Source organism: Lygodium microphyllum, chromosome 22 (assembly GCF_053477565.2).
Source record: "Lygodium microphyllum isolate KBCC chromosome 22, Lygodium_microphyllum_v1.1.10, whole genome shotgun sequence".
In the NCBI taxonomy this organism is placed as follows: domain Eukaryota; kingdom Viridiplantae; phylum Streptophyta; class Polypodiopsida; order Schizaeales; family Lygodiaceae; genus Lygodium; species Lygodium microphyllum.
The window spans coordinates 10,338,438-10,364,817 of NC_141156.1; the positions used below are offsets into that span (position 1 = coordinate 10,338,438).

Here is a 26,380-nt window from a genome sequence, read left to right on the forward strand (position 1 = left end):
ATCCTAGTGTTGAAAGGTCCAAGTACTCATTGGGGCAAGAAGTCTGGCAAAGCTTCTAGTCTAGCCCAACTAGGTCAACTTAAGTATAAAGCAATAGCAAGTCTCCCAATAGGATTTTCTAGGTGGAAAGTAGTAGAGGCTTTGCCCAAATAGGAGGAGTAGCCATTAGCTATTGATTTGAACCCTTCTTCAAATGTCATGAAGCACTTCAACTACAATTGTAGGGATGGCTTATTTTGTTAAAGGCCTTGTCACCAAAGTAACTTATACAAATTTATGTTTTGGAGGATGAGAGGACCTGCTAGCTCGAGCAAGTGGATTGTTCAGTTGGCAATGGCTCATGTTTAATGGAGTGACCTATAGCAAGAGGTCTAGCAAGGTGCTCAGTACCTTGAAATCTTGGTAGGAGAGTTGTTTTTCTCTAATGTTCCATAGCCTTTGCTATGGAAATGCATGAATTGTGGCTACATCAACATCATCCAAATTATCATGTGTTTCCACCCTTATTCATCCTATTTTTGGACATCAAAGGATTTAACATTGGCCTCCTCCTCCTATTGTTTCTCCAATTTTGATTCCTAGTCACGTTCCTACTATAATCCATCCTCTTGCTCTACATGTTTCTTTTTTTGCTCCCTTAGTAACAAGTCAGGATGAGCCTGCTCTGGAAGATTAAGGAGACATCGACAACTGACTCTACATGGTGCTCGCTCTGTAAGTGGTGGTAGTGTCTATATGAAGTCGTGTACTAGAACAATCATTGGCCCACATTATTCTGTCCACCAAAAGTGCCACTGGGTTTGAGTCCATCAATGCATGCCATTTGTTGGGTGCATTGACCATCAATGGACCAAATGTTAAGGATTCAAGAGATGAAATTGGAAGAGTAGTGAGTCATAGAATCGTATCTATTGTCATCTGTTGATTGAGATAATGTATTCCTATATTCCAATGTATTCTAGTGTGACAATGATAATGATGATGATATATTCTGAGAACAATAATGAAGTGCAATCTTCTACTCTAAATCCTATCTTTCCTCAGAGTTCTTTCTATTCTTTCATGTAGTAAAGTAATGTATCATTAATATGGATTTCCCTATGTTGGGTTCAAGTATTGTGGTGTTTTGTATTTGTTAAGTCTATTCAAACTTGATTACAAAAAGCACTAACCATGATGTTTAGACAAGACGTAAGAAATTCCAAGCCTTCATTCTACATTGTTTTTGTAAATTGAATCTAAATGTAATTGCATCATCCTTAAAACCCTTTTTAATACACACTTCTATTTTGTAAGGATTTATGCATGCTTAATCTTACCTTTGACATGGTATATTACAAACATGATGAGTTATATGTGATTTTCATGTTGTTAGAGACACATGTAAGTCCATCTAAGAAAAAACATGCAAGGCTTTATATGTTATATATACCCCATTGTGAACATAAAAATTAAGCACTTGGGTAATGTATAATAACTTCAATGATGTTCAAACCAGATACCTCATCCATCTTAGTTTAAACTTAACTTTATCTACATATTTCAAACTGGAACTAAGAATCTCTCAAACTTGAACTAAGAATCTCTCAAATTTATGTGTGATATGAACAAATTTGACTACCTGAGAAAATTCAAGCAACATCTTTTGAAATTTTGACACTCTAGCAAAGTGTATGGACCTACCAAAGGACATGGAAAGTGGATGCATGCTTCTTCTTGCTACACAACATGGAAAGGTGCTTGATAATTATCTTGAGCATAGATGCTCTCTCTCTCTCTCTCTCTCTCTCTCTCTCTCTCTCTCTCTCTCTCTCTCTCTCTCTCTCTCTCTCTCTCTCTCTCTCTCTCTCTCTCTCTCTCTCTCTCTCTCTCTCTCTCTCTCTCTCTCTCTCTCTCTCTCTCTCTCTCTCTCTCTCTCTCTCTCTCTCTCTCTCTCTCTCTCTCTCTCTCTCTCTAAATGTGTTTTGTGATGTTTTCATTCCTAATTTTCAAAGTATCTCTACATTGTGGCATTTAGATTATTTGAAGCATCAAGAAGGTAAGAGTGAAATTAACATTCCCATTATACCATGATTGAATGGTCTTCTCTTTTTTCTACTTGTTCTCCTACCAAGATCAAAATAGAAAATCAATAACATGCTACTAGTAATGCAACAAGGATGAGACAAATTATGATTTTTCTCTTTTTTTCTATCATCACTACAAGATATAGACCACATACTGGCATCTAAAGCTATGCAAATATTCATTAAAAAAGTTTCTGTTGTCGTCACTAAAAGTATTAGTATGTATGTCTCTACAAATCTATCATTATTTGCATCGCTATTTACGTCACTTTTTCATCATTATTATTAGTGTTGCTTCTGTTATGCTAATAGAAACACAAATAATGACACTTTTTGATACATATACTGACTCAAATATCGACGTATATAGTAAATTAGCAACGCGAATAGTGACAGTTGTAGAGGGAAAAAATTTTAGGTGACTACCCTACCACCTCCCAGCACCATGTGCTAAATAGTGTTCCATAAAGCAATTACATATTGAATACATAATCGACATCAAGATAGGTGTATCATGAGATGATTTAAAAAAAGGATCATTGATTCAGTATTCAAATAAGTACAAGACTGATGATAATAACTCATAAAACTACATGGAACCATAAAGAGAAGAGTCCAAAACAAACATGGAAATGTCTCTATAAATATCACAAAATGCAAGTTTATACAAAAGATGAGAAATATATCAAAGGAATGCTTGATGCAGCAAAGAGTCTGTATGGATCACAATGGCAAAAAAAGAAATGATATGCACTCCACAAATTCAAGTGCATGCTACAACTCTTTACCATCTGAAAGCTCATTCCGATGCAATGGAGTGTCGAACAGACTTTGCAATATAAAAAACCAAACATTAATTCACAATACATAATGTATCACAAAAAAACTAATGACTACAAACAAGAAAGAGGATTGACTTATTGGGCTGTCATGCAAATACAATCTATCGATGATTGTAATGAGACTGTGTCTCTCTGCATATCGAGTCTTCAAACCTGTCAGATTGCAATTTGTGATGAAATGCTGCAAAGAAAACAAAGTAGCATTGTTAGAAATAAGGTTGTTAGTACAAGTGATATTCCAAATAAGAAAGTGAGAAGAACCAAAAGAAGACTTATAAAATCCTCCAAATAAGTCATGTGACTGTCACTCCCCAAATGATGCACAATCCTTGCCTCCAATCGTGCCCTTGCTGTCTCCCGCTCTTTTCATCTTGGAGAGTCTGTGGCCTCCTCCTTGAGGCTCTGCCAATCCTTTGTGTCCAACCACTCGAGCTTTGAGGTGCCACTCTTGATTGCTTTGCGTGCATCTGATCATCTATGTGACATGTATGTATACATACTATCCATCATCCACCACTGAAAAACCTCTCTGTCACCATAGGTACCGAAACTCCTCATGCAAGGACACTACCACATAGTTCTTGCTCCCCTCTGATATGTTCTTCCAATTATCTAAAACATTGTGCCTAAATACTTGTTACCATAACTCTCTCATGTGAGCCATCGCCCTTCTCCCCTCATCATTCATGATCATTGCACTTACTTTCTTATTTACGAGGTAAACATATCCTACTAGGATACGTCTAAGTGCATCCTCTCCCACCTGCAACCACTCTCCTAGGCATTATCAAAAAAACCATGTACATCTGGAGTACCTACAGGGGTTGTATATCTTGGATAGTATCCATAGGGGTGACACATGTGGGGATGACTGAGTGAAATTTGGAGTCGTGGAAGTAGACATTCCTATAAGTGTAACAAATCCTAGAGGTAACAAGTGCCCACTAGATCAATAAAATGGGGACACTATATCAGTGCCTTCACAACATACAACATCTACTTGAGCCACCCTCTTTGGAACAGATACGAGAGCGAGGAGTAGTAAAACTGAACATGGGCTCACAACATCTACATCTCCACATCATCTCCCCAAAACCACTCTTTCCCTCTGGGGCCAATCTAGAGTGTCGACTCCACATACTGGAGATCGAAGCATGAGAGTGTATTGAGATAGACCATGAAGAACAACTAGATAATAATTGCAACAACTCCTAGTCTGCCATATCTCTGAAGCAAGCCATCTCATTCGGAGACATATGCATGAAGATCTCCTATAGCTCCTCATATATTATCCCTCGACTCATTCTACTCTCTAGGTATCATCAAAGGTAACTTGCATAATCAGAAAACAATATTAATGTAATCAATATAAGGATTTAGGTAAATCACAACAATATAACTCTACAAAAAAAGGATGTTAATTAAAATGTATATATTAAAGTACTCTTAAAAGTGAATTATCAATTAATTGAGCAAGCAAACGCAAATATAACCGAGTCTATGGCTCCATGTCAAGCTCTTGACATAGCTTGACATACATGGAAGTTCTATATATAAGTCTCCACAAAAAGAGGAGTCAACTTCATTCTCGAAAAATTATTGGTCTCTTGTCTCTTCGTCTACATTACTCATGGCTCTCTCCTCCACACACACCCCAAGTTCTCCTCGCTCTCCGCCTCTCACAACATCAGTCCCTCTACCTACATACTCTCCTCATCCACACTAGAGACATTGCTTTCATTATATACTCGTGCACTCTAAGATGTTGATCGCATAACATACCACCATCGAGATTAAGGATTTTGATAGAAGATTACTTGTTTAATATCATATATAAGTGTCTCATAAATAGTAAATCAACATCTGTGTGACTATTTTATGTTGTAGAAAAATTAACAAAAAAAGGTCATCCACCTATACACAATGACTTGACAAGACAAATGCATCGCACATATCATTCCACCTTTTCTCAAAATCTACCTCTAGAAATCCACATGGACCTCATCAAATGGTTGCCCTAGCTCCTTCCAATACCACTTTAAACCAATGTATATCAAATATGATCATGGAAAAACTATGGTAATCCACTGAGATAACACTTTGCAAGTTGCCAAAATATGCAATCTCATCTATTATATTATTTGAATTTGTGGCCCGCCATCGGCTCTCTTGCTTGAACTCTGCCATGATACCACAGTCCATTGTTGAGCACTTTTTATCAATACACTCAACTCGAAAATGTCGCCCATGCAACCACACTACGCTATAGATTTTGCGTTGTACATTGAAACAATTAGGTTAGTTGTTGCATATAAAATCTAGATATGACAACAAAGAAAGCATGTGGTCACCTTGGAACTACATTCCCTCGAGAATTTCCACTCCTCCCTAGAGACCTCAATCCCTTCATGTGAAGTTGTGGTCAAAGCTTCATGCAACCACCTTGTAGGCATAAATTGTAGCATCTCCTCCGTGTCCTTGGAATATCAAATCGGTCTATGGCATATACTACATCAAAATTCAGATCATGCTCCCTCTTTCTCCTCCATGGCACTATCCACCCTTTTTTCTACCCCATTTCAACCACCATATCTCCAGTCAATCTATCATTGTTCCTCAGTGTCCATAGCATGATGTTCTCTAAATCCATCATCAGTAGCCACTTCGAAATATCCACTAATGCCTTTGACACTAGCCAATCTTCAGCCATGTTGCCTTCTAACTAAGCTCATTCTCGCATAAATCCCTTCAGGATTTTTATGAAGCACTCCAAGAAGAATATTGATCATGTATGGATGAGTCCTGCAATCTCCACTTCATCCAGGAGATGTACCAAGAGCTGAGTTTGTATCGTGAGCATGCTCATGGGCATGTATTTCTCAAAGAGATAGATCATCTTCACCACTCTCCACCTTGCGAATTCAATAGAGGATATCTTGATCTACTTCTGTGAAAGCCATTGCATTAAATTTGCTAGCTTATAAATCGCCAAACATATTTCTAGAGTGAGATATCCTGCAATTGCAATTGATAGTACAAAGTGCCAAAAATTTAAAGCATTACGAACATTGAATTGACACAAAATAGTGAAATATTGAGGTTACTTGCTTCAGGGTGTGAACAAACCTGACATATCTTGTGCTAATCATGGAATTTTAGTCCTATTAGAAAAAACAAACCTGAGGGGACGCATCATACCTATTGGGGTACAAATAGACTTGATAATTTGCTTTACCATACGCTCTTCTTTAGTGGACAAGACCCAAGGAGCACAAGGTAGTTGCAAGCAACCACATCAAATCCGACTGTGGCTAAGCACCTCTATCTTGCCTACCTCCTTCAAATCCATTCATGCCCCTATAGTGTCTCTCTTTTGTATTATATGGTTCCACAATAAGCTATCCACATTCTTAAAAATATACATAGGATCCAACAAATGATTGACCTATTAATAGTCCAATATGGTAACTCATAGAAAATTGAGAACTGTGACATCCTGCTTGGATGTGACTCCTCATGGACCATTTTCAACTCAAACCAGCTTTGGGCATTCATTCGTGTTGGAGATTGTCCAAGAAAACCTTCTTCTCAATTTATGACCCCCCGATAAGAAAGCAGCATGTCCCTGATAGACCATCTTTTTCATGATCCATGACCTTTGAGAGTCTAACTATGGCCCACACAATGGACATGCATGATAATATGAGATAACTAAACCTGTCACAATATCCCTATCTGGTCAACACAAACTTGAATGAGGCATGTTAGATATCAGCAACAAGAATAGAAGCCTACTTATTTGAGCACTTCTCGAATCTTGGAAAGTCGTGTATCGTCTACTAAAAGAATAGCTTGTATATTAGCGGACTACTGATCATTATGGTTGCTCATGTCTTTTATAGCGTATGGATGATCAAGTGACTTCAACTTGTTGCACGAGCTTGAAAGAAGAAATTAAGTAAACAAATTATCAACCTAAAAATGCATAATCAACTATAATTTACTCTATATATATGTGTGAACCATTCATAGAAATCAAGACTCGTTTCATATACCTGTGAACTATTCTTGTATTGCTTCCAGGGCATCACTTGCTCAAATGACCACATGTGTGGTACATGAGGTGGGCTTTTTAGACTAGAGAAGAACATGACTAGAGAAAATAATGTTCTAATTATCGAACAACTTAGATCACTCTCAATGAAGTGGATTCTCACCATGCAAATATTTTTAATTATACTTGTATTCCCTCATTTTTAGAAACCCTTGAAAGCTAGTGTATAAGGGGGGGCTATATATATTTTTCCAAAACTCATGGTTAATATCCATTATTTTGTAATTGAATGCATAAGGGCATGTTACACATAAAGGGATTTAAGAATTGCCTGCAAGATGTAGGACTGCTAGCAGGGTGGCAACCAAATTTTAGCATCCCCCTACTAAGTTTATAGTGATCCCACATGGGGCAATGATGGACTTGATTTTTCTTTTTTTTTAAATATGATATTTGGATACTTGTTACAACTCGTTGCAAAGCATTAGCTTGTCATGGTAAAAAGCTATGTAAAACAAGAAAAAGTGATGCAGTACCAAAGGATTCCCAACCTAACATAAAGGCAAGGTTTAAAGCTTTTAAGGAGGGTGTAGGAAATACCTAACCATACATAAAATTGAATTTTAAACATAACCATGAGGAAAATTCTATATACACATATTAGAATTGAGACTATACTTACATACCACATCTCAAACATGCATTAAACCATGAGAATTGTAAGTTACCATTCAACCTAATATATACAATACAATCAAAGTTTTGTGTGTGTGTGTGTGTGTATGTGTGTGTGTGTGTGTGTGTGTGTGTGTGTGTGTGTCTGTCTGTCTCGATCAATTGGCACACATTTGCATCTATTTTGTATAATATTGGGAGCTTTGCCTTGGGGATTCCAAACCAACGAGAATGCTCCCAAGTCTATGTGGCACAAGGAGGAGTTTGGTATTATATGTATATTATTGAGAGCTTTGCCTTGGGAATCCCAAACCAACAAGAATGCTCCCAAGCCTATGTGGCACAAGGAGGAGGAATTTGGTATTCAACACATAAATATAGTTTTTTTTGAAGGGTGAGTGGGGTTATATTTGTTTTCTATTATCTTCCCCACATGATTGAACACACATACAAATACACACTCTCTCTCTCTCTTTCTCTTTTTAGATTAAATATAGGATATAATCATCTATTGTGTATGTGTGTGCACACGTATCATTCATACACACGCACACACGCACTAATTACGTATTAATCATTAACTAAGGTATTTTTATATAAATTATATTTAATCTTAAATTAGTATGTATATCTATAGTTAATATTTATATTATATAATTATTATTTAGTTTTAGTATTATTATAATACACATTATAATTATATATAATAATAATACATATAACTATAGTTAAAATTACAATTATACATTATTATACTTAATATATAAATAGATAGAATAATAAGAATGGTATATATGATATTATTATATATTAATTCAATTTGGTGTTTCTTCAAGGGTGTTGTCAACCCTTGGTTCGAGATGGTCCTTCGTGGGCTTTTGGTGTTTCTTCATGGGTGTTGTCAACCTTTGGTTCCACGTGGTGGCGGATATCAGGGGCGATGGCGTCTCCGATCCCTGGACTCTCCTGTCATTAAGTGGCTAGCTGATTATTCCTTGCAGGCTTTGTTGCACCAGCCTATGGATGTTTCTTTACACGTCCGAATGGTGCCGGCTTGTGATTAGTCTTGCCAGATTGTGGCTGCAACACTGCCCTATATTGCAGGTGCTAGTCGACGGTGCTTGTTTGCTGGAGTCGCTGACTGTGGTGGATACATGTTGTCCTGCGGACTGCAAGAGGGCGGGGGTGTGCCAGTGCGTGAATATCCTCAGCAACAGAGATCATCAGTAGCAGTTGGCACACCAGTCGAGATGTGGGAGGGGGTTGTCGCAGAGTCCTATGGATAGTGTGTTGATTTGGTTTCTTGGTCTACAGTACTCCGGATACTCCTGGTGCTGGAGACCGTGTAGCTTTGGCTAGTGCGGACCTGGTGCAATACCCAAGGCAGACTACAGCTGACGGCTCTGAGTACTATGGCGACATGGCAGATGGTGCACACTATGGCCTTTGGAGGTGGTGGGTGCTGCAGAATTTGGAGGTGGCAAACCGGACTAGATGTTTGGGATCAAAAGTAGACACCTAGGGCATGCAGTTTGGATAAATGTGAACATGGAGCCATGGATTTGCAGATGCAGCATGGTTCCGGTTGCAGGTATGGATGGTGTTCTTCCTTCTCCTCCCACCTTTACTCCTTTTATAAACCTTATTCATCCTCTCGATTCACCTCATATCTATTCTTATATTTTCACTACTAAGCTTTCACCAGCTTATCTCCATAACCTCATTCCCATGGCTCTCCAATAAACCCACTGTCCCATGATACAACACCACCTATGGTCCCTTCTCACTTCAACTTTTTAGCATAGTTGGGTTTCGCACACACTTGTAAAGAGGAGGTTCTATTGCAGGTTCTAGGTGGCCGATATTGATTGAAGATCCAAATTTGTATGCAAAATGGTGTGATGCTTATGTATGCGGAGGTGCTTATGTAACTCCAAGGTTTATATAGGATTAACGAAGAGTCGTAGGGTGTGATGCCAAAGGTCATGGCTTAAAGGCTATAAAAAATGAAGTGTGCATATCATCAATCAATCCTTTAATTCACTACACAATATATCTCTCTCTCTTTGTGTTTTGTCTCTTCAGTTCAAAATCACTAATCACATTCTCTATTTGATCTTGGCAAGGAAAATTATGGTGCATTATGATTGGAATGATCGACCTATAGAGGCCCTCTTGGTATACATATCCTCCCACAAATGCAACTACAAGATAGGCACCCTTCCATCTGGTGTATGATATAGAAAATATTTTTCCTATCGAGCTAAAATTGGCCTCTCTACGATGAGTAGTCATTAAAGAGCATGTAGGAGATGAAGACTCTATGCAGCACTATCTACTACATTTGGAATTCTTGGATGAGATGTGACAAATGGCCTTACAATGTATGGAAAATATGCAAGCTTAGCACAAAGCTTATTATGATGTTTTTATCAAGCACAAAGAATTCAAGGAATGTGATTTGGTTCTAGCATATGGGTCACGCTTCAGCAAGTTTCCTATCAAATGCCAACATTGTTGGATGGGCCTCTACAAGAAGGTACTTGCAGTAAATCCTACCCAAGCTGGAAGAAACTGCGCTGTTACAGGCCTGTTTGTACCGTCAAGATCACACTACAACATAAATGAGGCATAAACGTGCATGTTAGACGCGCAAAGTCGGGCGCGTCTATCACAGCGTCTATAGGCGCGTCTAAGCGTGCGTGTAAATAGACGCGACTTTTGCGTCTATATATCCGCGCAAATAGACGCGCTTATACGCGCAAAAATAGATGCACACGTCAAAATTCAAATTATACTTAAATCATTTCTTTTCAAACTACGCCTTTTCTTTTCTACGTTTTTTGCGGTTCTGAAGCTTGAGTTTAGCCGACATGTAGTCTCTTCATGCCTCACCTAGTCTTTTCATGCCTCACCTCCTCATGACTCACCTTTTCTTTCATTTCAAACACACAAGAAGGGAAAAAGGAAAGCCAAGGAGAGGAAGAAAGAGAGAACAAGAGAGAGGAGAACAAGAAGAAGCAGCAAGCAAGGAAGCAAGCATCAAGGGAGGATAACTTACCAAGGAGAGGAAGAAGGAGAAGAAAGAAGCGCCACCACCCGCCACACCAAACACCCAAGGTGAGTTTCGCTCTCTCTCTCTCTCTCTCTCTCTCTCTCTCTCTCTCTCTCTCTCTCTCTCTCTCTCTCTCTCTCTCTCTCTCTCTCTCTCTCTCTCTCTCTCTCTCTCTCTCTCTCTCTCTCTCTCTCTCTCTCTCTCTCTCTCTCTCTCTCTGTGTGTGCTCTGTCTGTGTATTTAGGATTTGTGATTCCATTATGTAGTGTATTTTGTAAATCAATAATGGCGATCATCTGCCAAAATCAGGCGACCAAGTGCGTCTGATAGCGCATCTACATCTCAGTGTAGACGCAGATATAGACATGGAAAACGTTTCTCTGGGGGCGCGTATGCTCTACAGTGTACACACGAGGATACACGTGCTGAAAGACACCCACAGAGACATAGGTATAGACGTGTACAGAGATGCAGGTATAGACGTTGTATGTAATATGTTTTATCTACATAGGATAATATGATTTTTCTTGTGTAGATGTGGAATTTTGGATCCTCCAGCACCCCATTCAACAAGGAGCAATTCATGGGGGAGATGACCAATTATCTTGGTCGCCCTCCCACTGCAGATGAGGTTTTCAGTGTGATGTCTAGGACACCTATCACATCTTTGCCTACACAGGGATCAGCTGAGGTACATGGATCGGCCGAAGCACGTACATTTGCAGAGGCACGTGTATCAAGTGAGGTAGAGGGTAGTGCACATCGAGGGAGGAGGGAGAATGGTGCAAGAGGACGAGGAGGTCTAGGGCTTTGTGGGGGTTGCGTAGGTGGTGGCTCTCGATCACCCTCACCGAAAAATAAGAGAGGTGAGCCTCCACAAATGTACTACTCTATCATTAATGTTGGTGGTATCTTGCATGACTTCGAGGGGAGGGAAGTGATAGCCTACTTAAGGAGTGTCGTGCATGCCACATATAAAGATTGCATGATTCCCTTCAAGCACCAAAAAAATGGTTTGTGGCAAGAGGTGCTGCGGCGGGCAGTACATAAAATGTACCCTCATCCCGAGAATTCACGATTCTCAGATGATTGGGGACGGTCAAAGGTGAGAGACGCGCTTTATAACAAGAGGTCTCACCTTATGACGCGCACGAAGGAGTCATTGTGGAGACAAGAGCAGGGGCACCCTGGATATGGCCAACCACCCAATTGCCACCGCAAGGAGTGGAAAGAGGCCAAGAAGAGAGCAACGGAGAAAATGACAAGTCGCCAGCATGCAGAGGCGCGACGTATCCAGATGGCAACCATGGGATCGTCGCATTATGGATCGGGTGGCAGGGAGTCATGGGAGGCTGAGTTTGTAAGTATTATTTGATTTCTTTTTTTAAATTAAATTTTGTAATTTGTTTCACTTCATTATGTAGTGTGTTTTAATACGTTGTATGTTCAAATTGTTGTCTAGTTCCATATCGTTGGTAGGATGCCTACTCCTAGAGAGGTAGGCTACCATCAAGGTCATAACCGGGCGTCAACTTGGCAGCATTTCTACGAGGAGAGACTCATCACGGAGGAGCAATATAATCGCGCCATGAGGATTCCACCACCATAAGAGGTATGTTTTATTTTTTACATGAAAAATATATATCAATATGATTTATTGTTTGTAATAGTATTTATATACTTTAATCCTTTGTGTAGGTGAACCCTGATGCAGTTGAGGATAGCGAAGGGGGGACTAGTAGTAGCGGTGGCGGCAACGGCAGCGGCACAGGCAGTGGTGGTGGTAGCGATGATGATGCTTATTCTGAGGAGATATAGAGGATCCCCATGCATGCATGCCTCCCCTTGGCTTGTAATTTTCATTTTTGATATGTATTACTTTCAGCTAGTGCTTGCGATCATGACGTCACAAGCACTAGAATTCATAATGTAAAAACGTTTCATCTATACATATGAAATTTCGTGTGCTACATACATTGTTTTGTTTTCAGTATCCAATCTTTGAAATAATCTTTCTCTGTTTTCCCTAAGTATACAATTTGATGTTGATGGGTGGTTTTTTTTTCATACCTCTATTTTGCGCGTCTATCAGCCCGTCTAAATTGCAGGACAAATGCGCGTCTATTCTCGTCAAAAATTTTTAGAGTAAATGCGATTTTAGACGTGTAGATACACGCATATATAGATGCACAATATAAATATATCCACTTTTTTATAAATATGATTATATATTTATGTAGCGCATTTATACGCGCGTCTATAGGCACGTCTAAGTGTGCATCTACTTGTAACTATAAGCGCGCTTTTAGACACGATTTTGTGGACGCGAAAATAGACACGTTAATAAACGTGCCCGGCTTTTTTTTCACAATTCAAATATTGAGTCTACAAGCGCGTCTATGGAGCCTTTTTGTTGTAGTGTCAGATTAAGCATGCTTGTGTAGGAAATCATACGCAAGCTCTCTCTCATGAGAATACACACAGAGGCACGAATGAATGTTTTCATTATCAGAATGTATATTTATACATAATGATTCGATGCCTTTTTGGCTGCTGCTTGACGTTTCACTTAAATAATTAATTCAATCATAATACACACGATTAATCAGATCGCGTCAATTGCTTGTGTTAGTCTTGATTTTGTCACGGTCCTTTAACACAAGCACCATTGGCAAATGCAAACTAAGCCAAGATGTTTGCAGCATTCTTCAAATTTTTCTGAATTCAATGGCTTTGTTAAGAAGTCATCCCACATGGTTAATGTTGGGGAAAATTCCAACACTAGCTTCTTATCTTCAATCATTTCTCGGATGAAATGATATTTAAGGTCAACATGTTTTGTCTTCTCCGAATGCTTGGGGTTGCTTGCCAAATATATGCATGATTGATTATCACACATAATCGTGAGTTGGGGTCTTGGGATCAGTTTCAATTCTTCAAGGAGCATTTGAATCCACAATCCTTCTTTAGCTGCAAGAGCTACAGCTACATATTATGCTTCAGCCGATGAGAGTGTCACAGCAGTTTGCTTTCGTGATTGCCACGTAACAGCTCCTCCTACCAAAACAAAGGTAAACCCAGCAGTAGACCGTCGAGTATCAACTCCCCCCCCCCCCCCAATCAGAATCCGACCACCCAAGAAGAGCGGTGAGAGGATCCACCGATTGAGATCAGGAGTACATTATGCCATAATTATGGGTGTATTGTAGATAACGAAAATTGCGCTTTAGTACTTTCCAATGAGACAGACTAGGATTATGCATGAAACAAGATAAGTAATTGATACTTTGACAAAGATCAATGCGTGTGCCAGACACTAAATAATGAAATTTACCTATAAGAGGGCAATAAGGGAATTGGGACATGAAACCTTTATCACGAGAAGTGGTTGGACAGTCATTTACAGATAATTTACATGTGGTTGGCAAAGGGGTAGATGAAGGCTTGATGTCTTGAAAACCAAAATCTTTTAATAGGGAGTCAACATACTTGGACTGATGCAAATACAAAGTGCCAGCCTTGCGGTCGCGTATAACATGAAGACCTAAGAAGTATGTGAGGGGTCCAAGATCAATGATTGCAAAGGCAGATGCAAGTTCATGTTTTGCATGTTCAATAATTGACAAGCTAGAACCTATAACAGGTAGGTTATCCACATAAAGAGCAACACTTAAAAATGAATTATTACTGTGACGGATGTAAATATTAGGTTCTGAAAGGAGACGAGTGTACTCTTGTTGGAGCATAAAAGAGTTGAACCCCTGGAACCAGAGGCGAGGAGACTACTTTAGCCCGTACAATGATTGATGAAGCTTACACACATAATCTTGTTGAGTCGATGAAGAATAATAAGGAGGCTGCTCCATATATATATCTTCGGGTAGATCGCCATGAAGAAATGCAGTTTGGACATCGAGATGATGCATCTCGAGATCCAATGCAACCACCAGAGCAAAAAGAATGTGGATGGAAGCCATACGCAAGACAGGTGAGAAGGTATAGGTGAAATCAAGACCAGGGATTTGGCTGAAGCCCCGTGCGACAAAGCGGGCTTTGTATTGTGCGACAGAGCCATCTGGATTAAGCTTTCGACGCAGGATCCATTTACAAGAGATGGGCTTACGATCAATAGGACAAGGAACTAATGTCCAGGTCCCGTTGTGATGGAGGGATTGGTTTTCTGCATCCATGGCGAGCCGCCAATGCTGAGCGTCGGGTCCTCGCAGAGCAGTCCCAATATCAATGGGATCAACCTCATCAAGAAGGTCGTCAGGAGGAAAACCAGGAGGAGCGACTTCTTGGGCGTTTGCCATGAATGCTGAGTGTGGAGAGGCATACTCAATGGTAGCACAGAGGGCGCTTAAGTGTTGGAGATCGAATAGAGATCAGCCAGGGAACGGGTCCTTTGTGGTGGTGAGGAAGGAGAGGACATGACAGGTAGGTCCAGGACGCCAAGATTCGGTGAGGTGGGCGATTGAGTTGCATGAGCCGAACCAAAAGGGGGTGCGGAAAGGGTCTCGATGAAAAGAGGATGAGATAGTAAAGAAAGCGCTTGTTTTGGATTAGTTAAGTCTGGGCTATCTTTAAAAGCCGTTTTAGGCGTAACTAAAGGAACCGACACGTGTTTGGTTGGAGGAGAAGACGTGAAGTCTGTTGCCTTGGAGGAACTACCACACATGGAATCCGAGGTACAAGAAGGTAACGGGTCACGAAGATAAGGTGTAGTTAACGATGGGTGGCGTGGCAGCTATGGTGGCCACCATGGCACTGGGATTGCCACATACAGAGCGCGGGCGGGAGAGGCCAGTGAGTATAAAAGGAGGCCTTGGGTTCCGTGATAGTTCCTTTTCACCATAATCAAGGTGAGTGATTCTTATAGGCCGACGACATTTGAGTCGTCGGCTAGCACTGTGAGAGCGTGTGTCACAGCGTTGCGGTAACTGTGTGGAGGTAGAGAAAATGGCGTAGAGGGCGCACTGTCAACGGGCGCAGGGACATTATGTGGAGCCATGGGTATAACGGCCGAAGCCGCAACGGGTGCAGCCCCGCCAGCCAAGGGTGAAGGCCGGACAGGCCATGTGATGGAGGCCTGTGCGGATGTCCTTCAGGGAGAGATGTTAGATGAGTCCAACGACTCATTCAGGTACCTTTGCTTCTGATGTGTAAGGGTATGTGTAATGTTAGACTGATTTTGATCAGGTGAGGCTGACTCTGGTTCCTGTGTAAGTGCAAGATTACTAAGTAAAGAGTCCTCATCAAAGACTAGGGTGCGAGCGTAGAAGAACCGCCGCTTCTTGTCATTGTACAAACGGTATCCTTTGATACCAAACGGTTCTCCATAGCCAATAAAGCGAGCTCAAACAGCATGGTCTTGGAGTTTATTGCGCTGTGGTTCAAGGACGTATGCATAAACGGGTGACCCGAAGATGCGTAAAGTTGCATAGTTGGGTGGTTTCTCAAACCATAGAGTATATGGTATAACTTTAACATTGTTTGTGTAAACGCGATTTTGTATGTAGCATGCTGTTATAACCGCCTCCTCCCAAAAGGACGGGGGTAATCCAGCAACTTTAAGCATGCTACGTGCAGAGTCCATTATTGTTCGATTTTTACGTTCCGCAATACCATTTTGTTGGGGATTTTCAAGAACAATAAGACGTTATTGTATTCCTTCTTCTTTACAATAATTTTTGAAGAGATTTGAGATTTCCTTCTTCTTTACAATAATTTTTGAAGAGATTTGAGATATACTCACCTCCATTGTCCGACTACCAACGGATTTTGGTTCATAGGTATCACGAAGTTGGGTCCAAATGGAGTTTGCGGTGGTTTACATGCGAACAAACTGTTTTTGGGCATCATCCATATGAAGTAGAAGTTCAAGACGCGCGGTCAAGTCGTGCTCCTCCCACAATTTAACATCATTAGTCAATTGGGGATCTGTCCGATCAGGACAAGGTGTACTTCCCTCGACAATATCGAGGAGCTCCTGTTTTTGAAGGATAATCTCCATCGTCATGCGCCATGGGTGATAATTCCGGTCGCTGAGTTTGTCGATTTTATAAGTTCGCGTTGATGTCGACACTTGCGCCATGGTGATCAAGCACGGGAGCAGTCCAACCACGCGATGCTTGTGTGGATTTCACAACCTGGTTATTGGTACCATGTAGGAAATCATACGCAAGCTCTCTCTCACGAGAATACACACAAAGGCACGAATGAATGTTTTCATTATCAAAATGTATATTTGTACATAATGATTCGGCGCCTTTTTGCTGCCGCTTGATGTTTCACTTAAATAATTAATTTAATCATAATACACACGATTAATCAGATCGCGTCAATTGCTTGTGTTAGTCTTGATTTCGTCAGCTTGATCTGCATCCAAGCCTCTATAAGATCATAGCTGCAACAAGAGCACCCACCATGCATGAAGCAGATTTGCAAAATGTCGACATGTTCTGTGAGTCTCGCCACTCAGAAAGCGATAATAACTGTCACAGAGCTAGGCAATGTAGGGGGGTGGCCAAAGCGTGCAGTTGTGGTATGCTCCTTTGTCGCATGTGTACTGATCGAAGTTGCTTTTTGGAACGAACGATGCACAAAGTTGTTGACTTGGGTGCAACGGCTGGTTGCCCACATTGAACAAAAGATTTCACATGACATTATATGTCCACATCAAATAACATGTGCACCGCAACAAAGAAACAAGGCTGCTTTAGGTGCTATGCATGAGAGGGGCCAACAGTAATTATACTTGATGAGAGAGGAAGCTGCGGATGGGGGGGGGTCTATGGTGGGGGGTCTATGCATGCTAAAAGCACATGCAGCTTGGTGGGCCAGCAGAATTGCAATATGGGCAAGACAACCATCCTACCAATGCAACTTGGTCGGATGCAGAACTGCAATAATATAGGCAACATAGGCAACCATACATGGTAGGAGGGTTCAAAAGGATGGACAGTACAGCTTATACATTTCTACAACAGACATTCATGTCAAGTTTCATTAACATTTGGTAGGTTCAGAATTTCTTCTGTCAACCATCAACAAAGGGAGAGTTGGCTAGTATGGCATCAAGAGCATTACTTGTTGCATGCATCCCAGACATTTTGTTTCTTATTCTTGGGCGATCGGGATTAAATAGCATCTGAATCACAATGCACTCCATCATTGCCCTAACATGGGTTTTCAAGTGCCCTTTGCCCAGGATCACACAAAACAAATCTTGTTGAGTGAATATGGCCAAGCTCCATCCATACCAATCATGAAGAACTTAGAGAGCAAGGTGACAAATCTTATACATCTCAACTATCATGTAAACTATGAGAATAAGCCCTCTCCACAAGCAATGTCGCTATAGATACACGCATCATCAAAGTTGCTACAAGTGCCCGGCTAATAGTAGTAGTCCTACTCGAGTCCACTAGTAGCACTTTCTTTCTTTTGGATTGTGATGCGACTTGAGATGAGCCCTTCCTCTAACCCGCCCCCCCCCCCCTTCGTAGTCTTAGGGAACGCTTTCACAGACAAAACGTAGTGCTGGAAATGTCACTCTTCGAAGTGCATTGATAGTACAAACAGTAGCACCCTACCTTACTCTCGTAATCTCTTCATATTGCTACTACATCTGCACTTTCTGCTGAAAATGGCAGCTCTAGAAACCGTAACACCTGCTGCTTTTCTATGACTATCATGCTTCTGTATGACTATCAGGTCGAAGAGAGCTTGCTCTAGCATCGGTTTAAATGAATAACTCTTATTAATCATAGAGGGTGTGTATGAGAGAGAGAGAGAGAGAGAGAGAGAGAGAGAGAACGTGTGTGTGTGTGTGTTATCAAGGTAAAAAAAGACATCATGGAGGAGTTCAAAAAGTCTAAGCACTCAGTCGCAATAGAGTCATGGTGTATTTAGTAACTCTCCTAACTTTAGCAATTGGATTTCCTTTTGTGCCAATGCCACCCCTTAGTGTTTTATAACCAAAATCTCGATGCATCTCTGACATTGAAACAACTTTTTCCACTTTCTCTCTCATAGCTTAAACCTACCTACATCTAAAATCTATGACCATCTTAGAGCCCAACCTTTGTTGCAATTGTAATTACACTCCATGTTATAACATGCTCAAGCAAACCTCGATGCATTGGTCCAAAGTCCTAACATCATTTGGCAAAGTGCATTAATTGCTTGTTATACTAGAGAAGGCAATCATGCATATGTATGAAGAATTCTAAGCTAATGCTACCTATAGATAGCAAGCCAAATGAGGTTACCTTTCTTCATGTTCTCTTAGCTTGCACCTTGAGGTTGCATTTCTTTTCGTTCTCTTAGCATGCACTCATGTATGATATGTTTGATCAAGTGCTTTTAGTTATCTAGTTGGTCTATACATTGATCAACATAGTTGCAAGCCACATAAATTTGCATGCTTATACCCCCTTCTCATTCACATTCCATATGTTATCCCACATCATGGTTAACTCGATGCATTCCTTGTACCTTGCATTATCCTACCCCAACCTAGGCTAGTATAGAACTTATCTTTCCTACAAATATAGTTTTATGAACTAATGTACTATGCACATGCAAGCTACAGTGAGATATTATCAATTGCAGTGTTGTAAAATACTATAATAGCTTGATTGTGGCTTGATTATCCCTTCAATTTAGATGCAAGAATTGAGTTAATCAATTATGGACAATGCCTATGTTGATCTTTGCTTTCTTGTTTACATGTTATTATATCTGTTTGCTAGCATCTTCTTGTTGAAGTGAGAACATATTGAAGCACTTGATGGAAAAATACATTACATAAAGGAAAGCTCAAACTTAATAATTGCATCAAAAATCACAAAGTAAAGAGCAAGAAGTAGACTAATGTTTCTAAATGAAAGACCTAGCACAGTAATCTCAACTACATATATGAAACAAGACAAACAAAGTAGACTATAAGGTAGATACAAGAAGCTATCAACCTAGGCTTGGGCCTAAGGTTGTGGATGATGAAGATGAGTAGGCTAGGTGCTTTCTTGCTTTAATGGAAATACGATGATTTGGACAAGCATGAATAGAGATAAGGTGATTGAGATCTATATTGTGTTGTATAGTCAAAGCTATATATATATATATATATATATAGCAACACTGAACATAGAAAGATGGTTAGGTGCATCTACTCAACCATCCATACAAAAAGAAGCGTCTAACATGAACCTAGATTATTTATACACTTGTGCCCACAATTCAATTCTTTGGTCTTAGATATGATCTATCCCTACATTATGCAACACCCTTCACTCTATTCTCACATTCATTAACAATTCGATGATAACAAAAAACTAAACTAGCATCATTTCCATGCATATCCCATGCCCTTCAACCCACTACCACATGTAGTAGTAGTTCCAAACACATGACTACACTACCTTTGAGGCAACACATGGACATGTTCACCAAATAATAAGAAGTCGTCATCATGGAAAGGTCTCCTAGGAAGGTTGAGGCTTGGAAAAAGCTTTTGTCTTTAGCATGGCTTGGTCACTATTTGGGAAGACCTGCTTAATGAGAGCTAGACTTGGCACATGGCTTTCCCCCGTTTGATTGGTTAAATCTTCATATGTGGCTCAATAAGATTTCAAAGATTGAGAAACTGGTCGTAGACTAACCAAGCAAAGAATGCCCAAGAAATTTTCATCTCCTAGTCCTAATTTGCCTTTAAAATATCATACCATTTTAATACTTCAAGACTTGGTATTGTGGCTCTAACTAGGCATTACCCAAGTATTGTGAAGTACACCCTATGTTTCATATGAGCAAGATTAAGAAAAAAATGTTAGATAATAATGGCAATGTCATTACAACCAAACTTAGTTTGATTATCCACAAATAGCTATTCTTTTAGATGGCCAAGGACTTTGGACTTATGGGAAAATGCAATTACACTCAAGAAGTTTCTAAAGTTGCTTTTTAAAGACAATGTGAGAGGGAATGTTATATTTGAGAACTTAAATAAAGCAAGATTGTGCACATATTGTGGGGAGCAAAAGAAGAACAATCCATTGAATCCCCCGACCACAAATAACAAGTGTGCTCCACAACACCTCTAAAGAAGTCAACTAAGAACCTTCTCCATTGGTGCCTCCAAAAGCCAATCACTTACTACTAACACCCAAGCACTAGAAAAACAAAAGTTAATGACATCATTGTACCATCAATATCTATATTCATGTAGTACTATTTGAATGACAACCTCTTACATCAGACAAAAATGAAATTGTGATCATCCTTGTCTTGTCACAATTAACTCTCAAGTAAGCAGGAAATCCTTGACTATCAAGCATCCAATATATCCAAGCCACATACATTAAAGGCCACCAACTACATGCAAAGGTTCTTCATCCACTCCTTCCATGTATCGAATAGCAAAAGATACCAAACATGTGCACAAACTACATTTTCATCATTCACATCCAAAGGCATCACCATGAAGCCCACTCTCTTGTCACATGCAAACTACATTATCATCATCCACAACCAAAGCCATCATCATGAAGCCCATATTTCCAAGAATCGTCTTGGAAACTCCATAAGCCCATCAAATCCAAGCCTATATCCATTCTATAGCACAAAGATGAATACACATACTCCCAAAGCATGTAGATCATAACAAAATCATAGAACCAATCTCACCAATCTTCATAAGCAACATTTATTAGCTCATCACAATCCTACATCACAAGTGCCAACTTCTCTTGCAAAACAACCTCCAAAGTGTCCACTATTGTGGCTTTTGAGGCTTCAAATATATTTATTCCTCTATATTCAACCTAAACATGCTCTTATCATTAAATTCTCCCAAATGTCCACTACTGTTGTTTTCGATGCATCCAGTATATTTATTCCTCTATATTCAACCTAAACATGCTCTTATCAATAAATTCTCCCAAATGTCCATTATTGTTGTTTTCGATGCATCCATTATTTGTATTCCTCTATATCCAACCTAAACATGCTCTTATCAATAAAGTCTCCCAAAAGTTTTCGTTTGAAGGTAGGTTAGGCAAATCAACTGGCTAGTTTCCGCTACACAGAAGTACTGTTTTGAACGGGATGGCTCACTAGCAACTCCTAGTACTGTAATCGTGGGAATGACGGTTCAGTACAGCCTTACTCCGGGTGCATAGCTTCGAGAGGCATGTTCTCGAGGGCCAAAATGGGTTTTTGTAATGTGCCAATTGCAAAGGTGGACTCCATAAAACAATACTCTCACTCTTTACCATCAAATTTGCATTCCCAAAATGGGTCTATGACACCTCCACTTCAAAGAAACATGTATCTACTACAAAGGACGACCCCATAAAAATTATCTTCAATGTAATCCGTAGTATTATCATATGTATTTTCAAGCATAGGCTCTTTAGAACACGTAATGGCATTGTAAATCTTCAAAGGCCACCAAACCAAATGGCAAGAACTCACTAGATTAAGCACCAATACATCTATCTTAATTCATAAAAGTCATTACCAACAACATAAGCATCAACATCATGCTCACTCTTGATAATCAAGCATTTCCATCTCCAACCAATTTTCCTTAATTGAAGATCAAAGAAAACTAAGATACATGACCGAACACGTCTCCTTGATTCTTACTATGATTAACACCACACTTTAATCTTCTAACATGCTTTAAACTACTTGCTCAAATGGATTAGAACATGTAGTAAGATGACAAGTATAGCTCACGACAAGGGGTACAAGATGAATGTGAGAGCAAAAAACGAACACGTAACAAAGTTTCTACAACAAGTATGCTCCAAGATACCACTAGAAGAATCTCCATTGAATCCTTCCATTGTTAAGACCATAAACTAGGAGCCTCTAAATTCCTCTAATAGTCTTGTTTATTTTGCAAACCTTTCACAAGGACTCCCAATAGGGCATACTTCAAGCTTTGACTAATGTAATGTAAGCATCAAATTCAACCTTCGAAATCTCTCCATAAAAAGGTTTCAAATACATTCAACATCAAATTGACAACATCCATTGGAGGATAAGGTAAGAGGTACAAAGAGCCTCCATACACAACTTCTCTCGATCATTAAAGCAAAAACAATTAGTACAATTGCTAGGTTCATCATTTCTCCACCTCTCATTCATGCATCCTCCATGTCCAAGGGTTGATCCAATAACTTCACAACTTCACACAACTTGGTAATGATAGCTTTACTTCGCCAAAAAAGTTATTAAACATGCCTCACTATAGTTTCTCATTTACTTGTTCAAGGGATTGTTTCCATTTTCTCATGCACTCAACTACTTGCACTTTCACTGCTTGGGTTTTTGGATAAGTCGCTCACTTTTTATCTAAAAGTTGTGACTCACTCCACCCATTCAAAGGGTTTTAACTGGGATAACCAACTAGATCTAGAAAGTCCCAAAACTCGGTAATGATAGCTTTACTTCGCCAAAAAAGTTATTAAACATGCCTCACTATAGTTTCTCATTTACTTGTTCAAGGGATTGTTTCCGTTTTCTCATGCACTCAACTACTTGCACCTTCATTGCTTGGGTTTTTGGATAAGTCGCTCACTTTTTATCTAAAAGTTGTGACTCACTCCACCCATTCAAAGGGTTTTAACTGGGATAACCAACTAGATCTAGAAAGTCCCAAAACTCGTAGACTTTCCTTCTACATCAAGCCTTGATGTTCATCCCTCATCCCATATAAACATGTGTATCCCCACACGATCTAGCAAAAGATGTGCCATGGATTTACTTCAAATTTAAAAAATCGTCATCCCCCTCCTATCAAGCATGAAATCTAAATAAGATGCAGATTGCTATGTATAATAATTATGCTATGCATGGGTATGCAATCATCAATAATGGCCTAAATGTACAAAGACCATACATCTAGGTCACCTGACATGTGAGCCTAAATAATGGTTGATAGCTATGAGATAATTTGCAAGAGGATCCCGGCTGCAAAAGGTTTAGGCGTGTGCACAGGAGCCATAAGAGACAAATCTCCACACTGAACTGCAATAAGGTGAACTAGCATCTAAGGTCCAAAGATCCAAGTAGTTCAAGGAAGTGCTTCAATATGTGAATGATACATGGAATTGATTGAGAAAACCTTGTGATGAGAAGATCAAGTGTATACCTTTGGGAAGGGATATTGGGGCCTTCTAAGACTAGCAACAAAGAGGTGAAGCCGAAACCTTAACCCATCTAGTTTCTTGCCAACATTCTTCTAATCACTAGGCAATTGTTGTTGCCTTGGGCTAGCCCATTAGTTTCCATGCACACTTGTAAAATAACATAGCTAGCTTTGATGTAGAGAATTTGCTAGTGTCAGTATACTCTTCTATATCCCCACACCTCCAGTAATTTGCTACTCTAGTACTAGTGCATCTTCATGTTGAGTATAGCATCATGCTCTTTCAATGTCTCCTAAAAGGGCATGTCACAATCACATGCCACTACCTCAGCAGCGAGTCTCATTGGTTGCACAGGGTACGTCTCTGTGGTTTTGAGACCTTCTGACATATCCTCCAAACAACTAAGCACTTCGAGAATTGTACTTACAACTAGCTCACCATGTGCACCTGAATACCCAACAGTACTACTGATTTTTCTTATGCTTGCTCTAAAAACTTTCTTATCTTTTCGACAAGGCATCACTTAGTGAAACCTTTCAGTGAATTTACCTCTCTTTAGTCTCAAAACACAACACTTTTATTTTGTTTTCTTGTCATTTGACCTGTATATTCACAACTGATGTTATCAGCAATCTCAAAGCTAATCTATCTTTACAAACCTAATATCAATTTCTCACTTCACGTCTGGCCGACACTCTCCTTAACGTAAACCATCTATCAAATCTGTGAAGCCTCATTTGTATGTTTACTCGTTCTCATCATCCATGAAACACCACAGTACTTCACAAGATGAGGACAAACAATACAATTTGTCATCTCAAGTATCGCACCATATATCATAATTTGTGCTTTAACCTTGAGCACAATCTGGTGAAAATTTACAATATAATGTTACAAAACTTTAGGGCTGGTCACTTCAATGACCACCATTCAGTACTTTCAACCCCTGCAAAAAAAGGGGCACCCAAGAACATAGACTGAGAAATCTGCTAGGAGAGACTGGTCAGTGCCACAGAAGCCAATTGGGAATCCGTTCCGGTTTGCACAAGTGCTGGCATCTTGCCACTCCAATGCTCTCTGTGTACTCACAAAGAAATCCCACTAGCGACAGTGTTTCCAATTTCCAAAGGGTTTATTGCTCAAGAAAAATCAATGATCTGCTGCAAATACTTCAAAGAGCTTCTGTGCATGCTGACTTCACTCGTCTGTACAAGGGGCAAGAAGCCCTTTGGTAGTTGCAAACACTCTCCTACTAATTCTTTTAGCTCAAGATGTGATCTACAGTTGGGAATCACTTCTTTCTATATTCAAGTCCAGATTCATTATTGAGGTCACTCCCCAATCTCCGTGAAGCACTCCTTGTTACAGGCCGTCTTGCAGCATTTCTAAAAACGTTGGTATTCCGATTCTGTCTTCGTTCCTTTGAAGCTTCCATTATCATAACCGCTGGTAGGTTATTTTGTTTGCATGGCTCTTCATCAGATGATATATTGTGTAGGTCAGGTGAAACTGAAGAATCTTCCACTCGTAAAGGGCTCATCTCCTGCAATCCTTCTGAAACTCTATGAGCTTTTTGTTTCTGGCCATGTTCATACAAACCTCCTGGGTCTGATGCAATAACATCTCCTAGATTGGATGTAATGATATTTCCTGCAGAAGAATCATCGTGATACCGGAATGATTCACTTTCCTCAGAATCCATGACGACACTCTCAGCATCACAATTTGCATATGGAGTTTCTCCACTCCCCTCATTTGATAATGAGCAATTAAACATCACAGGACTGCCATCTTGATGCCAGCCCTTCTCACTATGTGACTCTAAATCACTGTATCTTGCTCCTGTGCAGTAAGCGCCCTCAATATTTTCTTCCCTATTTTCAACATGAGCTAAATGACATGTCTCTCCTGACCATGCTTTTGCATGAAGTTCTTCAGCCAAGCCCTCACTGGAAGTGTTTTCTAGTCTGAATACAGGATCTACATTCATGGTACCTTCAAATGATGTTTTCATGGCATTGCTAATATATCTCAAGTCTCCATCTACACATGTATTTGCACATCCAATATGATCAAGATCTTGCAGGTGCTCATGCCAGTTCTCTTGGTTAAGGCACACACGTGACAGCATTTGAGAGTCATCTCCCAATACAGATGATAAGCCACTTCTCAGACCATCAGTATTCACTATTTGCCCAGGTGACACAACTCTCTCATGTTGCTCCACATGTTGCAACTTCACTCTTTCAATCAGTTTCCTGTGATGACTTTCAAGAAGGCCCTTTATCTGCATCCGTTTCTCAGAAGCCTCTGCAGGATCAAACCACTGAGATACCACCTACAAAAGAAAATAATAGTTAACGTATTGCTATTGACAATTTTTTTTGAAGAGTTAAGTATGTCTTCTTCCAGTAAACATAAAGGACTAGCATACAAATCGGCCATAATCAGTACAGTTCAAGCAAAGCTAAAAGTGAAAACATGTTTTTTCCAGTGGCAGACCTGCACATCCAGGTTTGCTAGCA

General features: G+C 39.9%; 1 protein-coding gene and 1 long non-coding RNA gene across 9 annotated transcripts in view; one reads left to right on the forward strand and one right to left on the reverse strand.

The window, feature by feature from the left end:
- Nucleotides 1–15,439: 15,439 nt before the first annotated feature.
- On the forward strand, nucleotides 15,440–16,932 carry LOC148016892 (uncharacterized). Of its 3 annotated transcripts, XR_015687875.1 has the most exons (3): nucleotides 15,476–15,835; nucleotides 15,920–16,135; nucleotides 16,485–16,932. It is a non-coding gene; the product is annotated as an uncharacterized LOC148016892 (long non-coding RNA). The 3 variants fall into 3 exon arrangements; XR_015687876.1 differs by lacking the exon at nucleotides 16,485–16,932 and having other exon boundaries at nucleotides 15,440–15,835; nucleotides 15,926–16,419; XR_015687874.1 differs by lacking the exon at nucleotides 16,485–16,932 and having other exon boundaries at nucleotides 15,920–16,419.
- A 7,600-nt stretch (nucleotides 16,933–24,532) lies between these two features.
- LOC148016893 (uncharacterized) overlaps nucleotides 24,533–26,380 on the reverse strand; it is a 56,438-nt gene continuing 54,590 nt past the window's right edge. For 3 of the 6 annotated variants that reach the window (XM_087663523.1, XM_087663521.1, XM_087663520.1), the window contains exon 15: nucleotides 24,534–26,193. In XM_087663523.1, the coding sequence (XP_087519649.1) occupies nucleotides 25,147–26,193 (1,047 nt within the window). In that variant the 3' untranslated portion in view covers nucleotides 24,534–25,146. Of the gene's footprint in view, nucleotides 26,194–26,380 lie in introns of all 6 variants that reach the window. The other 3 variants (XM_087663522.1, XM_087663524.1, XR_015687968.1) reach the window with 3 other exon arrangements.